The sequence below is a fragment of the Bos javanicus genome, chromosome 19 (genome assembly GCF_032452875.1).
Source record: "Bos javanicus breed banteng chromosome 19, ARS-OSU_banteng_1.0, whole genome shotgun sequence".
NCBI lineage: Eukaryota > Metazoa > Chordata > Mammalia > Artiodactyla > Bovidae > Bos > Bos javanicus.
The window spans coordinates 13,388,546-13,409,127 of NC_083886.1; the positions used below are offsets into that span (position 1 = coordinate 13,388,546).

General features: G+C 38.2%; 1 protein-coding gene across 10 annotated transcripts in view; it reads right to left on the reverse strand.

The window, feature by feature from the left end:
• The window catches only part of BCAS3 (BCAS3 microtubule associated cell migration factor), a 590,167-nt gene that overhangs the window by 366,187 nt on the left and 203,398 nt on the right, over positions 1-20,582 (reverse strand). For all 10 annotated transcript variants that reach the window (XM_061390224.1, XM_061390222.1, XM_061390227.1 and 7 more), the window contains exon 15: positions 4,039-4,303. In XM_061390224.1, coding sequence (XP_061246208.1) covers positions 4,039-4,303 — 265 coding nt within the window. The remainder of the gene's footprint in view (positions 1-4,038; positions 4,304-20,582) is intronic.

Below are 20,582 nucleotides of genomic sequence, written 5' to 3' on the forward strand. Positions count from 1 at the left end.
GCAATAATGCTGAGAGAAAATAATATATTTTGACAGAGAATTTAAGTATTACTCTTCAAAGGTCTAATCTTTTACAGATGACAAATCCTTAACTGGTTGGCACTTCGCACTCTTCAGCAAAAATACACAGAAAGGTACTTGCTCAGCACTCAAGTATGTGCTTTTTCCCCTTAGACAAGAGAAGAGATGACCTCAATTTTCGGTGCATCTTATGCCTAAAGTCTAACACAGAACCTGGTATATGTACCTTATTAGAGAAGGAAGAGTGGGAAGAAAAGAGGAGCTCAGAAGAACGCTCTCTGAAAAGGCACACACGGAAAGACTATACACTCTCCCTATTTTTCTACTAATACATCTGGTTCTCTGGTCAACCTAGCCACCCAGTGTGCACACTGAACCTCTCTCCATGAAGTTTACAGTAAAAGTGAAGTTAAGAAAAATATGCAACACAAAAAGCAAAGCCCTTGAAGAACCTATGTTGTTCAATGTTCAGTCGCTAAGTTGTGTCTGACTATGTGACTCCATGGACTGTAGCATACCCGGCTTCCCTGTCCTTCACTATCTCCTGGAGTTTGCTCAGACTCATGTCCACTGAGTCGATGATGCCATCCAACCATCTCATCCTTTGTTGCCCTCTTCTCCTGCCTTCCATCTGTCCCAGCATCAGGGTCTTTTCCAGTGAGTCGGCTCTTCACATCAGGTGGCCAAAGTGCTAAAGCTTCAGCTTCACCATCACTCCTTCCAATGAATATTCAGGGTTGATTTCCTTTAGGATTGACTGGTTTGATTTCCTTGCTGTCCAATGGACTCTCAAAAGTCTTCTCCAGTACCACAGTTTGAAAGCATTAGTTTTTTGGCTCTCAGTCTATACCACCTCCTAATTACAGAACAAAGTTGTATTGTTGTTGTTTAGTAGCTAAAGTTATGTCCAGCTCTTTTGTGACTCCATGGACTGTAGCCCACCAGACTCCTCTATCCATGGGATTTCCCAGGCAAGAATACTGGAGTGGGTTGCTATTTCCTTCTCCAGGGGATCTTCCTGCCTCAAGGATCAAACCCACATCTCCTGTATTGGCAGACTTTACTACTAAGCCAACAGGGAACCCAATGTGACAAAAGTTACACAAAAAATGTAAGGAATCATTTCTGAAGTAAAATGTCCTGCAAATAGCTGAAAAAATGAATAAATATCTCAAAGCTTTCTATACCTTTTAAACATGCTAAATACTTTTTATAATGACTGTTTTTTAAAACATGCTAAATACTTTTTTTAATGACTGTTTTCACCCAAGACTTACTGTAAAAGATTTTCATGGACCACTGCTGCTGCTAAGTCGCGTCAGTTGTGTCCGACTCTGTGTGACCCCATAGACGGCAGCCCACCAGGCTCCCCTGTCCCTGGGATTCTCCAGGCAAGAATACTGGAGTGGGTTGCCATTTCCTTCTCCAATGCATGAAAGTGAAGTCGCTCAGTCATGTCCGACTCTTAGCAACCGCATGGACTGTAGCCGACCAGGCTCCTCCATCCATGGGATTTCCCAGGCAAGAGTACTGGAGTGGGGTGCCAGTGCCTTCTCCCTCATGGACCACTAGTTAAATATAAATGAATCACAACTGTTCTTATAAAAAATAATAGAAGCAAAGCACAAAACATCATCTAGGTAGAAAGCAAAGATCCCAAACTTGGGACTTCCCTGGCGGTCCAACAGTTAGAACTTCACTTCCTAATGCAGGGGTTGTGGGTTCCATCCTTGGTCAGGGAGAGAAGATCTCCACATGCCTGCCTTGTGGCCATAAAACCAAAGCAACATAAAACAGAAGCAACGTTGTAACAAATTCAATAAAGACTTTAAAAATGGTCCGCATCAAAAAAATCTTAAAAACAACAAAGGGCCCAAACTTTTCTGAGTTGCAGAATTTCTCCCCAGGATTCTAGTTACCAATGTATTTTTTCAGTCTATCTTAAAATTTCCTCCAAGGAAAAAATATATCTAAATTTATCTATTACATGTATCTTTAATTGACTAAGTATTACAAAAGCACATGTGTTCAAGCAGGAGCTAAAACAAATAAGGATAAGGATATATCCAGAACCATAAAGATACACTCAAACAAGTACTTGTACACACATGTTCATAGTACCACTATCCACAAAAGCTAGAAGGTGGAAACAACCCAAATATCCATCAATGGATGAATGGATAAAATACTGTGGAACATTCACATAACACTATTCAATACTATTCAACCATAAAAAGGAATCAAGTGCTGATACATACTACAAAGTGGCTGTACCTCAAAGAAGCCAGATAAAACGTGACATATTTTATGACTGCAGTTATATGAAATATCCATATCAGGTACATCCATAGAGATGGAAGCAGATTGGTGGCTGCTAGGGACTTGGGCACAGAAGAGCGGGGAGGAATTTCTTAAAGAATATGCAGTTTTTGTTTGGAGTGAAGAAAATATATTTGGAACTAGATAGAAGTTGTTGTTGTACAATTGCTAAGTCATGTCCAACTCATTGCAACCCTATGGACTACAACACACCAGGCTCCCTATGGACTACAACACACCAGGCTGCCCTGTCCTTCACTATCTCCCAGAGTTTCCTCAAACTTGTGTCCATTGAGTCAGTGATGCCATCCAACCATCTCATCCTCTGTCACTCCCTTCTCCTCCTATCATCAATCTTTCCCAACATCAGGGTCTTTTCCAATGAGTTGGCTCTTCCCATCAGGGGGCCAAAGTATTGGAGCTTCAGCCTCAGTATCAGTCCTTCCAATGAGTATTCAGGGTTGATTTCTTTTAGGATTGACTGGTTTGATCTCCTTGCAGTCCAAGGGACTCTCAAAAGTCTTCTCTAGCACCACAATTCGAAAGCATCAATTCTTCAGCACTCAGTCTTCTTTATGGTCCAACTCTCACATCTGTGCATGACTACTGGAAAAACCATAGCTTTGACTATAAAGACCTTTGTCAGCAAAGTGATGTCTCTGCTAGATTTCCAAGGAGGAAGCATCTTTTAATTTCATGGCTTCAGTCACCATCCTCAGTGATTTTGGAGTCCAAGAAAATAACTACAACCACTCTGGTAGTATCTACCAAAGCCAAGATTTGCATATGTTGTAACCTAGTATTTCCACAAAAATGAGCACACATTTGCACTATGAAACAAGTACCAACATTTTCATATCTTCATTATACATAAGAACTCCACAAGAAACCACCAAACTATAAATCAACAGTTGGAGAAAGAATAAACAAATAAGTAGAAATATATTTATACAAATGGAATATGTAAGAGAAATGGAAATAAATGAATTAAACCTACATAGAAATATATGAATTAATCTCACAAACAATAGTGAGCTATAGTTCACTTTTTTTAAAAGGAAGTGATTACTCTAAAGCCAGAATCATGGTTTGCTTTTATGGAAAGGGGGCACAAAAATGGAGTTCTGATGTTTTATTGATTGATTAGGATTATGGTTATACAAGTATTTTATCTAAAATAAAGTAACGACTTATATGTGTCTTTGGGATTTGGGGAGCTTTTTGTGCAACACATTAACAGAAATCCCACAGAGGTGTATTTTAAGATAAAATGCAAATGCTGCTCTAAAATATGTATGACTCAAGACTATCCCCCTCCCACAATAGATATTTCTTAATGAACTACAGTACTGACTTTGGTTAAAGCCAGAGTTTTCTGGAAAAGATCTACAGATAAAAAATTCAATCTCTAAATTTATGAAAACGGTCTTGAACACCATATTCCATATACATGGCATCAAGTAATCCTTATACAGTTAAAAAGTTAGGGAGTTAAAATATCATGGTAATGATCATCATCACCATTATTTAAATTTATTAAATGATTTAATATGTTAAGAATGTCCTCAAATGAACCCAAGATCATCTTCGTATGAACAGATTAGAACAATGGGTTTATTTTATCCCAGATCTCAAAAATTAAAGGTAAAAGGGAGAAGGACTGTTGGGAACAGTGAAGAGAGAGAAAACTGAGTTTACCGTGCAGAGGGGATCCAGAGGGGCTGCTGGATAGACCTGGAACAGGGCTACAGCGACCTCCTTGCTTAGACGTCAGTTCCTGTTCAATCTCTTCCAGCCCAGCACTCTTCTGGAAACGGCTCATACGATTCACGACTCGTGGTGACATATGCGTTCGAACACAAGGCTGGCCACCATAAGGGTTGATTGGGAAAACATGGGAAGTGCCCCGGAGTGTACTGACCACAACCCAGCGACAGTCATGGCTGAAGCATATGTCCTGCACCTAAAATGAAACATGGAAAAACACAGAAATGACCGAAACTATTCAGATTTAATGAAGAATATCACACACATATTTCCAAATATAAACAGAAACGCTTGCCTGGTTACCAAATTTATCTCAGATCAGGTTATATTTTCAAAATGCTTATTTTAAAGATTAGACTCATTCTGAATAGTGATCAAAACTTTACATCAGGGATTTGATAAGATTTAGATATTCTAAAGGGAATTCTGTCTCTTGTTGTATAGAGTGCCAAATCAGAAAGTAAGACCTAGGCGGTTTCACTCTATAAACCTATATTTTAAAAAAAATATATATATATATATACACATGGATAATATTCATTTCTTTAAAGGCATCTGCCTTCCAAAAAGTATAGAAGAGAAAAATTAAAACATACATTATACAATGTATACAAGGTGAAGTTATTAATCTAATCATTTGTTCAACAAATATGCTAAGTAACATGCTAATAAATACTAGGAACAAGAGGCAGATAAAATCATCCTTGAGCTCACAGCCTACAAGGAAGGAAAGACATTAGAAACTAACAAAAATATAACATGTAAAAGTGAAATAACTATTACATATGAGGCACGGTGGTAACAAAAGAGAAGCAATATACAAACTCTGCTTGTGACAGGCAAAAAGGAGATGTTCGAGAGGGTAGATACAGATCAGGAGTGGCATCAAAAAACATGATCTGAATAGTTCTGGGTTCTGGAAATGAGTTTTGAAGTAGGATATATTTATAAAGAAAGGAAAGAAGGGCATTCTAATTCAGACATATTAAGATATTCTACTTTGGATATAAATGCATAGACATAAGATGGAAGGGGCTTCCCAGGTGGCTCAGATGGTAAACCTAAGTTCAATCCCTTGTTCAGGAAGATCCCTTGGAGAAAGGAATGGCAACCCACTCCAGTATTCTTGTCTGGAGAATTCCATGGACAGAGGAGTCTGGCAGACCATGGGGTCGCAAAGAGTCAGATACAACTGAGAGACTAACACTTTCACTTTCAAGATGGAAATGAATGGCAAGTAATTCTGTATGCCAGAAACAACATGAAAGTCAGAGCAAGTGGTGTCTGGATTTTATTTAGGAAAGAGTGGAGTAAAGATTTCAATTCTGAGCAACTCCCTAGCAGTCCAGTGGTTAAGACTCGGCACTTTCCCTGCCGTGGGTCCGAGTTCCATCCCTGGCGGAGAACTAAGATCCCGCAAGCAGCACAGCACAGCCAAAGAAAAACAGAGCATTCAGGTCTTGAAGGATGACTGTGGGAGTGAAATGCAGGGGAGTGGATTTGTAGTGGAGATAAGGATAGCTGAAAGAAAGTTAGGTAGGAGTTCCTTCAATAAACATAGCAGCTAAAGGACCCTGAAGAGAAGTAGGAAGAGAAAATGTCTCAAAACACTCTAATGACAACCCAAATGCCCATCAATAGATGAACTGGAGAAAAAAGATGTGATACATACATACACACAGTGGAATATTTCGGCCATGATAACAATTTAAAAACATAAAAACTTATGTCCTGCAGTGGTTGGCAAACACTGCAGGCCGTATACTCTCTCTCAGCTATTTCAACTACTCAACTCTGCCCTTCCAGGGTCAAAGTTACCATAGAAAATATATATAGATCAATGCATGCAGTTATGTTCATTAAAAAAATGAACTTTTTTACAGAAATAACTGGTTGGCCACAGACCTGATCTAGGTAAAGTCAGTCACTAAATTGTATGACATTTATCAGACACTAATATGGAATTTCCAGTATTTTCAAATTAACAAACTGAATTTATTACTTTTATCTTGAAACCAGTCTAATGGTGACAATTTAAACAAAAATCTCTATTTACGTTTATACTTTAAAAAGATAGCCAAGTAAAATTCAATACTGTTTTAACCACAGTCTCTTGAAAAACAGGCAAGTCACAGGTACATAAGAAAGATTTCTACAGTGACTAAATGATAAACTAATTTTCCAGCACATAAAACAACTGTAAAACAGTATTTTAAAAAATAAACCAGACAACAAAAGTATGATAATTTAAAGATGCTGATGAGTAGGATTTAACATGAAAAATGCATGTGTGTCTCTATATGTATGAATATGAAAAATATTAGCTAACATTATAACAACATGAACAAGTAAAACTCTCCAAGCAATCCAAGAAGCTAATTTTCAATATATTAAATCTTTGATAAGCCTAAATTCAGCTCAAAATCTTGACTAACATTCCAGAAGTATCCTACAAATAAAAGCTATAAGTATTCATCAAAGTACAAGAGCCTAGAACCTTTGAAATAAAAAGAAATTTTAGTTTTATACATCAAACAAATATTTCATTGCAAGACGACTGATAGGCAAAAATGATCAATACAGATAAACCCTAAAATGAACCACATACCCACCCATTTCAATTACTGTGACACATCCAAATGCCACGTTAATGTTATAATTAAAGAATCTCCTGATTCTTTATGCTGAGAAATTTAACTCCCAGCAAGTCTAGAATTACAAATAGAAAGTTGTTCCTCAAGTGTCTCATCTGTCTTCTTCGCCTACAGTAACTTTCAGCTAAACAAATAACAGAAAAGCAAAAGAAAAGGAAGCACCAGGACAAAGGAAAGGGTAAATAGCAGAAGCAAGAGAGAAGAAACACAGCACCAGACGAATTTAATAGTATTGTACCATACGCATTAACACAAGCCAGAATCAAATAAATAAAAAACTTTAGGCTTATTGAGTAACTTATGTTCCATCATCAGTGGAACTAAACCATGTTATCTAAAACCTTTTTCCAAAACACTTATAATCAAGACAACTTCTTGGTCTGGTCAAGGAAAAGAAGTTTCCTTCTTTTAAGAATACTTCTGCAATGAGGTGGTGGTAACAAACAGTATCAAGGCAAGAAGACAGAATCCCACTAAATGCTTACTTAGAAAACTGCAGTTAGAGAAGTGATTCTGCTCTATGACCGTAAAGACACATCAGGATACATAAATGAGCAGAGACGAGTTGCTGAAGACATCAGCAGTCAAGAAACTAGGGAAAGTTTAATCCTTTAAATAAAATCACAGAAGATAACAAGTCGCCTATCCACAAAATGCAAAATGATATAACTGTCCATGTTATCAAACAAGTTGGGTGGTTTTTCACATATTGTTAAAAATAAGAAAGATGGGGAACCCTCATTAAGACACTCATTATTATCAGTTTTGAGCTTTTAAATAAGCAAATGTCATCATGCTTAACAAGATATAAATGAGAAATACACAGTGCTTAATTGTTTTGCAAATTTCTACTGGGTTACATAATTTATTGCTCTTTAAATGCATTATTTGGCATATTTATAAGATCTCAAACTTGCTTCTTATTGTAATGATGAAAAATTTGGCTATGAGAAACCAATTAGGCCTGTAGAAAACTAAATTTTTCTTAAAACTTAATACAGCTGTATTTCAGTAATTCTAATTTATACAAGCATTTTTTCAGCAATCTAAATCAATTTCATTGATTTACTCACCCAAACAATATTTGGGGCCACAAAAGTCTAATATAGCAGACATATATGGAATAATTATGTCCAACATTTTATTAAAACAAAACCCCAAGAATATATTCATTCACAGAACAGGCTGAATTCAAATTACATATAAAATAACAGTATTTGAGCATTAGAATTAAGTGTTATTACATTTAAGAATCTAACATACAACAATCAGCATCACACAAGGCTCTAAATTTATGCCACCAATTTACTCCACGGTCTCAATTAACCAGTAAGAGCAGTTTAAAATTTTAGGGTTATTTTAACATCCTAAAATCCCTAACTTCAGTGTGCTAAGAAGCACCTAGATTATCTAGAAGAAATACAGATTTTTGATCCCACTTTCAGAATTACAATTCAGGAGGTGTTGGGAGATCTTGGGGGAGACACGAGCAAGAAACCTGCAGTTTTTGAACACTCAGATAAGGACTCTGCTACTGACCTTAAGTCTCTAACATGGAGCTAGAAAAATTAATAAACTGACCAGAAATAGCAGCCCTGTAGCCCCATACCAAACCTTAGAAATTATGTAAAAGATACTTTTTAAAAAAATTAAGTAAAAGCAATGATTTCCTAGGGTGTGAGTGGGGCAGTAGATTGACTGAAAAGGGCCAGAGGAAACTTTCTGAGATGATGAAAATGCACGGTACTTTGATTTATGCTTATACAGATGTAACTAGTGGATGGCACGTGGAGCACCCGACTCCTGCCTTCACAGCCTCACCTGCCACCACTACAGACGCCTCCAGTGCACTGCCCACAGCCTCTCACAGCAGGCGCTGACACAGTTATGATCAGCCAGACAAAAGCAGGATGCTGCTGCAGTGTTCTGGGAAAGTATCCACTTTCCTGATAAAAGGAATTAACATCACTGAAGCTGTCCTTACTGTGTGAATTCATCTTACTGCTTTGAATTCAGAAACGATGCCCAGTAGAGTGGCAATTACAAAGTGATCACAAGAAAAAGAAAGTCACTGAGACACTGTACCAAAACCAGCAGCAGCCTTCTTGTAAGGTGAGAAAAATAAACCCTGTGTTTTTATTTCTGTAGCCAAATATGCCTAAAGATTCAATTACCAATTCCCTTTCCAACTCCCTTTTAAAAAGAAAGAAAACCTGAAAGCAGAGAGTACTCAGATAAAATATCTCAAATCCCAGAGTACCTACTGTCTTTCAGAAGCCTGTTAAGAATGGCAATCAAACCATAAAGACAAGTCCCATACCACAAATGCTAACTGGTCAAGATCCAAGCCATCAGATGAGGTTATGTTTAATGAAAACGAAGGAAAATATTTAAAATAAGCTATGTGCCCAAGAATGAATATATAACATTAATTAATATACAATATATTAATATGGGATTCCCTGGTGGCTCAGTGATAAAGAATCTGCCTGCCAATGCAGGAGATGTGGGTTCAAACCCTGAGTTGGGCAGATCCCCTGGAGAAGGAAATGGCAGCCCACTCCAGTTTTCTTGCCTGGAGAATCCCACAGACAGAGGAGCTTGGTGAGCTACAGTCCAAGGGGTCCCAAAAAAGTTGGACATAACTTAGCAACTAAAAACAACATAGATATTCCCAACCCAACAGTTCAATGATTTCTCTTTCAAAATTGATAAATACACTTTCATTTAAAATGGTCTAACTCTGACAAAGCAACAAGGTTAAAAGCAATAAGCTGGCGTGAGAATAAGTTGCTTAAATGGAGATGCGGTAAAGACAGATAATCCATACACAGCATCTAACTCATCTGCCTACTCCCTCCCCATATCGATTCTTCAGATTCATTTATGTAGTCAATAACATATTCAGGGGAAGCCTTTCAAAGCTTGCGCTCTGCTAGGCGCTAAAAATTTGAAAATGAGCTAAAATAAGTAGCACACTGAACTCCTGGGCATCTATGCCAGAGAAATGAAAACTATGTTCACATAACATATTCGTAATAGTGCAAACTGTAAATTGTTCAGGTGAATGTTTATAAAACTGTGAAAGTCAGGTTCCTTACAAAAGGGTAACATGAGGGGACCGTTCAGTATCTTGACAGCAGTGGAGGATACTGCCGACACGTGTGATTAAAATATATACACTTACGTACACATATACACACATGAACACAAGTAAGTCAGGTGAAATCTGAAAAAGATCAATGCGTGGTGCCAATGTCAGTGTATTGGTTGTCACATACTCTAGTTTTGCAAAATTCTAGTGCTGGGATTAATTGGGTACAATGTACATGGGATCGATCTCGTAGTACAATTTCTTGTAAGCGCACATGAATCTATGATTATTTCAATAAAAATCGAAACAAACAAAATGCGGATGTAACACCCTGGGAACACCACGGTGTCAGCAGTGCCACTGGAGCCGACTCCTGCTGAAGCTTGAACTCGAGTGGAGACGAGGATGAGGGGTGGCCCCAAAAGCCAAGGACTACAGTGTGAACCATGGCAGTGCTAGGAGTGGGGACAGAAAGGAAGGGGCTGCTGTGCCTGGATCCTCCCTGGACACTGGTGAGCAGCACCGCTGCTCATCCAGAAATAACTGGCACGAATGCTTGGCCAAATGAGGAAAAAAGGCTAACACTCCTGGCTGCTCCCATAGTATCTGCAGGCTAGCCTCCCCGGCCACAGAGACAGGGGATAATGAGATGACCTGGCAGCTGTCACTGGAAAAACTGGCATGTGCACCTTAAACACATTAGTCCATGTCCTTGTGTAAGGGGAAACAGCCCTTACCCGCGTAGAAGTAAAAAATATCCTAGAGCAAAGCCTAAGCACAGTTCAGAGAACTAAAGTGACCTTGTGCATGCGAGTGTGCCTGCTCAGTCATGTCCAACTCTGTGTGACCCCAAGGACTGTAGGCCGCCAGACTCCACTGTCCATGGGATTCTCCAGGGAAGAACACTGGAGTGGGTCACCATTTCCTTCTCGAGAAGATCTTCCAAAAGTAGGGGTTGAACCCACGTCTCCTGCATTGGCAGGCAGATTCTTCACCACTGAGCCACAGGCGGGTGTACTATCGTAGTTTATGTTCATGAGTATAACTAGTGGCAGTTTCTGCCTTATGGCAGAAAGCAAAGAAGAACTAAAGAGCCTCTTGATGAAAGTGAAAGAGGAGAGTGAAACACTTGGCTTAAAAATCAACATTCAGAAAACTAAGATCATAGCATCTGCTCCCATCACTTCGAGGCAAACAGAAGGGAAAACAGTGACAGACTTTATTTTTGGGGGCCTCCAAAATCACTGTAGATGGTGACTGCAGTCATGAAATTAAAACATGCTTGGTCCTTGGAAGAAAAGTTATGACCAACCTAGACAGCATATTAAAAAGCAGAGACATTACTTTGTCAACAAAGGTCTGTCTAGTCAAAGCTATGGTTTTTCCAGTAGTCATGGATGGATGTGAGAGTTGGACTATAAAGAAAGCTGAGCGCCAAAGAACTGATGCTTCTGAACTGTGGTATTGGAGAAGACTCTTGAGAGTCTCTTGGACTGCAAGGAGATCCAACCTGTCCACCTTAAAGAAGATCGGTCCTGAGTATTCATTGGAAGGACTGAGGCTGAAGCTGAAACTCCAATACTTTGGCCACCTGATATGAAGAACTGACTCATTTGAAAAGACCCTGATTCTGGGAAGGATTGAAGGAGGGAGGAGAAGGGGACGACAGAGGATGAGATGGTTGGATGGCGTCACCAACACAATGGACATGAATCTGAGTAAACTCCGGGAGTTGGTGATGGACAGGGAGGCCATGCGGTGCTGCAGTCCATGGGGTCGCAAGGAGTCGGGCACAACTGAGTGACTGAACTGAACAACTAGTATTAATGGCTTAACTGATTGTACTTACATGCTTCTATGTGTCGGGGGGGCATCCTCTGCCATGAAGAAGGAAGCCCATAGCGGCTCACCTACTGGCCTTTCCGTTTCTTCCCATGTTATGTAACAGACACATCAGAATCCAAGGAAAAAGTGAAGGTGGAGGCTTAATGGCTGCTAAAGCATGCAGAGGTGTTATCCCAGTACAACATCGCCACCTGCCTGAGCCAGCATCCAAGTACACTCCCTCTTTTAGATGGCAGCTACTAAACCTGCTTCTGGGTTCTTGTCACTGAACAACTGACTCATGGAAGCTTTGTGGTTTTTCCAGACCCGTACTGGGACAAGTCAATTCCAATCCAATGATGAGTGTGGTTGAAGGTTCCAAGAGGGATTGCTAGTCAAGTGGGAAGGGTATACTCCAGAATGTGTTCCAGAATACCCCCAGGAGCACCTTGTTTTTACAACTACTTTATCACCTACTCTACTGCCTGAAGCAATGCCAGTGGTTCAATAAGCCCTTGAATCACAGAGTTTCCCTTGAATGCCTGACTCACTGATGGTTTGGCTAAGATGAACAGTGATGGTGTCCACAGGCCCAGAGCAGCTGCACAGCACCAACAAAAACTTGGGATAGACAAACATAAGGATCAATCAGCACAGCAGGATAATGGAAAGCTGTCGCCTCTGCTTTTATTGAGGAGTCACTATAACTGTGGGCCAGTGATGCCCATTCATTTCTGTATGGACGTTTTTGTGCTACAGTGACAGGTAATACAGAAAACATATAGAATGCAGAGCTATTTTGCTTTCTGGCTTTTTAAAGAAGTTTGTGGATACCTGCTTTAGATAATCCCCCTAAGGACTATTACTAGAAATGCTATACTTATACTGAAACGTGGGCATCTGTCAATGGCCTTGCCAATGGTCTGGTGTGCCATGAAGGAGATTATATACTGGCAGATTGCAGATGTCCCTCTTTTAGGGCCAGGAGCTGTACAAATACATCATGGCTGGTAACAGAAGAATCTGGGTCACTAAGGCCCAAGGTGCGAATCGAGCCACTGGTGAGGAAGGCTAGAGTCAAGCTGCTCATCGTATCCACTTTGCCCTGCCCTGCATAGATTTCCATCCAAATTCATCAGTTATGCATCTCTGCCCATCTACTGTCCATTGCTTCCTTCATACAAAGTATACAAGATGTCACAACTTAAAAGCATAAATATACTACAGGTGTTGGGGGTTAGCTGTTCAGGACAAGATAGTTAACAGGACTGCTCAGAGATCTGCCCTTTTTTCCTTATGTATTTAGTTGTCCAGTCGTGTATGACTCTTTGCGACCCCATGGACTGTAGCCCACCAGGTTCCTCTGTCCATGGGGCTTCTCCAGGCAAGAATACTGGAGTGGGTTGCCATGCCTTCCTCCAGGGGATCTTCCCAATTCAGGGAGCAAACCCAGGTCTCCTGCATTGCAGGCAGATTCTTTACCATCTGAGCCACATCAAATGTTTAGAAAGTGTTATTAAACTTAGTTTTAGGTGCACAGACATCTAAATCTTCCTGATAATTTGACTCTTGAACATTGTGAAATATCGCTGGTAATATCTTTTGTCTTAACCTCTTTCTTAGTTTATATTAATACAGTCAAATTTTTAATATTCATATGTTTATTATTTGCATGACATACCTTTTAACATGTATTAACCATCATCATATTAAAGACTCAAAGACAATCTTTAGTAGGTAATTTGTCCCTTTAGTTTGGAGTTCTTTAGGCTGAAATATGTTAATATTTAGTATATGATTTATATGGTTGAATTTTGATGTACTATTTAATTTTGTTTTCTGTTTATCCTGTGTCTTGTGTCTCTGTTCTTCCCTTTCGGCAAAATTACTTTTGAATTAATTAAACGTTTTTTTAGAATTCCATTTTAAATGAAGTTTTGTCTTTTTAGGTACAGCACAAATGAACCTTGGAACAGTATAATTCCATATACCTGTTCCCACCCAACCACCAATGGTATTATGCTATAGCTATCATATGTATTACATGTATACAATATAAGCCCCAGAAAATGTTTAAATTTCCTACATATAAAGTATCTTAACATTAAATTTAAAATGTTAACATTTATATTTTAAATGAATTAAGAAAGGGGGGAAATCCTCTTTAATATGAAATGGATCATTTCTTGGATATTTCATTACTTCCAAAATATCCAAGTTTGCTCTGGTTATCCTTTCTCCCTGCACAACAGTGTGGACTTGCAAGGTTTACTGTTCACTTCGTCGTTCTTAAATGATACTCTTGCTAGATGGAGAATTTTTTATTACCAGTACTTTTTTCTTTCAGTCCTTTAAACAAGATATTCCACTGCCTTCTGACTTCCATGGTTTCTGATAAGAAGTCAACAGTTTGAAAAAGTTTTTTCTCTGTATATGTTATTTTCCTCTGGCTACTTTCAAGATTTGCTTTGGTTTTCAGAAAGTTTACTATGTCATTCTTAAACTTCAGCTTTGTCATATTCAAAATGTGTCTTTCACTAAATCTGGAATGTTTCCCATCTTTATTTCTCCATGTATTTTTTTCTGCCTCATTCTCTCTATACCTTCTCCTACACAGATCAAAGCGAATTTTGTGCCAGGATGGATCATACATAAGGTGATAACTACACCTAATTTGGATAATTTTGATGAGGAGATGGGAACTTTGAGTCTGATGATATTTTAAAGAGATTTTACTGTTAAGAACGAGATGCCAGTCCAGGTTCGATGCACGATACTGGATGCTTGGGGCTAGTGCACTGGGACGACCCAGAGGGATGGTATGGGGAGGGGGAGGGAGGAGGGAGGAGGGAGGAGGGTTCAGGATGGGGAACACATGTATACCTGTGGCGGATTCATTTTGATATTTGGCAAAACTAATACAATTATGTAAAGTTTAAAAATAAAACAAAATTAAAAACAAACAAACAAAAAAAGAACTGATGTTGTAATGTGCTGAGATTTCCAGGGATGTTTGTATGGGGTAAACGTATTTTGCACATGAAATTATCCTGAATTTGAGGGTTCAGAGAGGGAGGACTTTAATGAAGTAAACAGTGCGCAAAACAAGACATACCCAGATCCTAATCTGTGGGACCTACATACAGTACATTATAGTACAAAGAGTGACTATTACCTTCTATGACAAAATACATGATTAATATCTAGATCAGAAGTTATCCTGGATTATCAGTGCTAATATTAAATGGAATCATTTAATGATACTAAATAATTATTTAATGTACCCTTAAAAGACACAAAGAAGAGGAGAAGACACAGAGGAGAGGAGGAAGAAATGAGGCCACAGAGGGAAATACTGGAGTGGTATCTAGCCGTAAGCAAAGAAATGTTTAGTCACCGGAAGTCGGCAAAGGCAAAGAACAGACTCTCTGTTAGAACTCTAGAGGGAGTGCAGCCTCGCCAACACCTTGATTTTGGACTTTGGGCTTCCAGAAATGAGAGAAATAGATTTCTGTTATTTTAAGGCCATTTGGTTTTGTTCTGTTATTTTAAGGTAATTTGTTATGACAAGCACAGGAAAGAAATGTGCAGTAAATTTGTATACAATGTGAATTTTCTGTTATGGACTCCCCATAACTGAAGTTGCTGGGTGGTATGGCAAGCTTATGTTCAGATTTTCAGAAACTGCCAAACTATTTTCCAGAGTCGCCGTACGACTGTACATTCCCAACAGCACTGTGTGAAGAGCCAGTTCCTCCACTCATTCACTTTTTGAGAGTTCCCTTAAAATGTGGTGTAGATACCAGACAACTCGAGTCTAACTCAAAGGGTTTCTCCTGTGTTTTCTTCTAAAAGCTTTACAATCATAGATTTTATACATTTAAATCTATGGTCTAGTATGAGTTCATTTTTGTATATGGGATGAGACATGGGCTAACATTCATTTTTCACACATAAATACCCAGTCAGTTCATTACCACTGTTGAAAAGACTAACTTGTCTTCATTTTGCACCTTTGTCAAAAATCAATTCTACATATGTATGGAAATGTGCCTGTTACTATACCTTTAATAAGTCTAATTACCAGGTAATGCTCCAACTTTTTCTTTTTCAATATTATTTTTCCCAGTATAAGTCCTATGCAGTTGTATATAAATTTGAGAAATAGCTTATTAATTTTTATCAAAAATGTTTAATACTGCTGGGATTTTAATGGAGATGGCATTGAATATACAAATCAGTTTGGAGAGAAATTATATTCTAACAATATTATGTACTGCAGCCCAAGAATATGGTTTAACTCTTTATTTAATCAGATCTTTACTCTCAGTGATGTTTTACAGTTTTAGAATACAGTCCTACATGTGATATGCTCATTGTTTTTAACTTAACAATTTTTTTTTAATTGACAATTGTTTGTTTCTAGTATATGGTTTTGGTACCCAGAAGTCTTGTTAAAATCACCCATTAGTTCTAACTTTTTGTGGTATTCATTAGATTTTCTGTATGTCATCTTTAATGTAATTTTACTTCTTCCTACTGGTATGACAGTGGTTCTTCCCATGGTTGCAGATTTCTCAGCAGATCTCAAGGGTTTTTCTTTGTAGCTTTCATCTCTCTGATACTCAGTCCTGAGAACTCCATGATCTTGGTCTTCCTAGACTCACCAATATCTCATCAACAAAGGGAGTCTAGACTCCATTTGGGTTCCCCTTTCCTATACCCCAGGCTGTTTTTTCCTGAACTGACCATCACAAAGAATCCGCCTGCCAACCCAGGAGACACAAGAGATGTGGGTTCAATTCCTGGGTAGGGAAGATCCCCTGGAGAAGCAAATGGCAACCCACTCCAGTATTCTTGTCTGGGAAATCCCATGGACAGAGGAGCTTGGCAGGCTACAGTTCATGGGATTGCAAAGAGTCAGACATGACTGAGCATTCACACACAGGTACTTTTCTCCTTGAGAATTAAACATATTAATCATACCATTTTGCAGGATTGCTCTGATAAAGTAGAATAACATGTTTCTAATACACAGAGGTTTCCAAAGCAAGTGTACCATTTATCAAAATTAGCATGTTAAGTACAAAAACTACTAGTGTCAGCTTCGGTAAGACTTTACAGAAGTATATTTTTAAATACCGTAACGTTTTACTACATATGACTTTACTGATGAAAACTAAGAATATTTTGCTAACTACACATGTACTTTATGAGGAAAATTACTGTCAGATGCAGAGGATATCCCAAGTCATAGATCATAAAACAACTTAATTCAACATAATTAGATCCACATATTTGATCCTTTTTTCCTTGCATGATTAAAGTATCCTCAGAGTTCTTGGAAGATTCCAGAATGACATGATTTTAAAATACTCAAAGACAGACAGATTACTTGCCATACAGATTTCATCATCAGTATTAAATTTTATATATCATTTCAAAATCATTTCAGTATACACTTATAAAAATTAATTTTATGGTTATCAATTGTGTTTCCTTAGATCTTTATGTTTAAGGTTTAAAAATTTCCAATCTCCTAAATTATAGGATGTGACATAGAACAACACAATTTTAATAACGCCTATTTGGTTTTCCTACCTGTTAAATAGGAATAGCATTGGCATTAGCAAATATTAGCACCTACAAACATTTGTCCATGTGCAGCACACTGTTTTATGGATGAGAGACCCCAAGAAGCTTAAGCAAGATCTCTGTTTCCGTGTTAGAAATAAAGGTAAATTGAATGACAAATAATGTTAATGCAAAAGAGGTATCAAAAATGGATATAAATTTTTTAAAAGGTGTGGGTGCTTAAAATGTTCAAATTACTGGAGATTACAGTTGAGGTAGAGCATATTAGTAAGTAGGGAGGATAGGACGCAGATTAAAAAACAATAAAGAAATAAAATGTGGGGCTTCCCTGGTGGCTCAGTGGTACAGAATCAGCTGGCTAATGCAGGAGACACAGTTTGGATCTCTGATTTGGAAAATGTCACAAGCCATGGAACAACTAACCTGTGCAACACAACTACTGAGCCCGGCAGCTGCAATTACTGGGCCCACGTGGGGCAACTCCTGAAGCCTGTGTGCCATAGAGCCCGTGCTCTGCAGGAGAGGCCACCACAATGAGAAGCCCACACACCACAACTGGAGTAGCCCCTGCTTGCCACAACTAGAGAAAAGCCCACGCAGCAATGAGGACCCAGCCAAAGATAAACAAATAAAATTACTTGTTAAAAAATGTAAAGAAATAAAACATGCCCTTTATTGTACAACACAGGGAATATGGCCAGTATTTTTTGGTAACTATAAATGGAATATAACCTTCAAAAACTGTGAATCACTATGCTGTATACCTGCAACTTATATAATACTGTACATCAACTATACATCAATGAAAAAAATCTGTTCAAAGAAATAACATGTGCCCAGCAGAACATTTTATAGTGAAATAGTAAATCTTTACCTAAAATGCTCATCTAATTGAAAACTTCCATACGAAAGCAATAACAGCAAATGGTTATTAAACAGGAGAAAGCAACTTCATTGTGCCAGAATGTAAGCACACTGTCAAAGAATAATGTACATATTATAAGCTAATAGATGTCGAAGATGTCAAGCTAATAGCTGTCAAACTAATAGGCTCCAACAGGCCAAATGCGGACTGTTCTGAGTACTAAAATAATTTTTGAATGAATATAACTCATTTAACAAAGAATCTATTCAACCAAATGATATATGTAAATAAAAGAAGTAATAAAAAGTTTGATGAGGAATGGGATATTTATATAGTTTTAAGTGACTTCTCCTAGCCCACTATCCACGCAGGCCACAGCACAAAGACAGCAGACTAAAAATGTCCTTCTCCCAGTCTTCCCCTGAAAGCAGTATATTTGCATACTTTAAAAGCTGCAGTCTGAAGACTCAGCTCCCAATCAGTCTGCATCTAGGTGCTGAGATCCACACCACATCAACAAAATGAAAAATAAAAATCATATGACCATCCCAATAGATGCAGATAAAGCATTTGACAAAATTCAACAATCATTCATGATAAAAACTCATTAAAGTAGGTACAGAGGGAATATATTTCAACATAATAAAGGTCATATATGACAAGCCCACACCTAACATTATACTCAATGGTGAGGAGCTGAAAGCGCTTTCATAAAAGCCGAAAGCATTTGCAATTGCATCAAAAAGAATAAAATACATAGGAAAATTTAACCAAGGAAGTGAAAGACCTGTGCACTCAAAACCATAAGATACTGATGAAAGAAACTGAAGAAGACACAAATAAATGAAAAAATATTCCATACTCATGAATTAAAAGAACCAATACTGTTAAAATATCCACACTATCAAAAGCAATCTACAGATTCACTGCAATCTCTGCTGCTGCTGCTGCTGCTAAGTCACTTCAGTCGTGTCCAACTCTGTGCGACCCCATAGACGGCAGCCCACCAGGCTCCCCCATCCCTGGGATTCTCCAGGCAAGAATACTGGAGTGTGTTACCATTTCCTTCTCCAATGCATGTAAGTGAAAAGTGAAAGTGAAGTCGCTCAGTCGTGTCCGACCCTTAGCGACCCCATGGACTGCAGCCTACCAGGCTCCTCCATCCGTGGGATTTTCCAGGCAAGAGTACTGGAGTGGGGTGCCATTGCCTTCTCCAATGCAATCTCTATCAAAATTCAAATGGCATTTTCACAGAACTAGAAAACAGTCCTAAAATTTGTAGGAACCAGAAAAGACCCCAATAACAAAAGCAATCATGACCAAGAAGTACAAAGTTGGAAGCATCATGCTTCCCAATATCAAACTATATTGCAAAGCTAAAGTAATCAAAACAGCATGATACAAAGTTTAAAAATAGGGGGTACTATTAACAAAGAAAAGACCACAATTATTACTTTTAATTACATATCGCTTTAGAGTTCGAAACTAATGCAATAACAAAAATAAAACTGAAAATGGTCAAAAATTACCATAATACTTGTCAGAAAGTATGTTCTATATAAGGGCTTCCCTGATAGCTCAGTTGGTAAAGAATCCACCCACAATGCAGGAGACCCCGGTTTGATTCCCCGGGTCGGGAAGATTCCCTGGAGAAGGGATAGGCTACCCCCTCCAGAGTTCTTGGGCTTCCCTTGTGGCTCAGCTGGTAAAAAATCTGCCCGCAATGCAGTTGAGAAGATCCCCTGGAGAAGGGAAAGGCTACCCATTCCAGTATTCTGGCCTGGAGAATTCCATGGACATTCCATGGAGTCACAAAGAGTCAGACACAACTGAGCGACTTTCACCTTCTATACGTAAAATACAAGAAAAATTTTTCTGAAAAAGTATTAGATCTCAAAATAGAGTACAGCAAAGCAGGAAAACACAAATCTAATACAAAACAATATATAGCCTATTATACCTCAGCAATAATAATTTTACAATGTAATAATTCCTAGATGCAAAAATTCTATACTTAATGATGCAAATTCTAACTGCATTAAAATGTAATTTCAATGTAATTCAAATTAAAAACTTAAAAATATTCTTTATATAACTTCAAAATATTTTTATATAACTCAATATTCTTTATATTACCCCATAACTAAAATGCATTTCAATAAGAAAATGCTCAATAGCTGAAAATGTTTTCAAAAATGAACAATAAGTCTGCTATAAAACAGTAAAAGTGAGTAAAACAGCATAATGTTGGTGAAAGGTACTGCTTTATTTTTACTTTCTAGTAGAGGAATTTCTTAATACACACTAAATCTAAAGACTGCTATAATGAACCACCACCATCAACATCACCTAGCTTTGACAATTATTAACATTTTGCATATTGTTTTCAACTTATGTCTTAGTTTACTTTGTTCTGCCAGAACATTCAAAAGCAAACCAGACA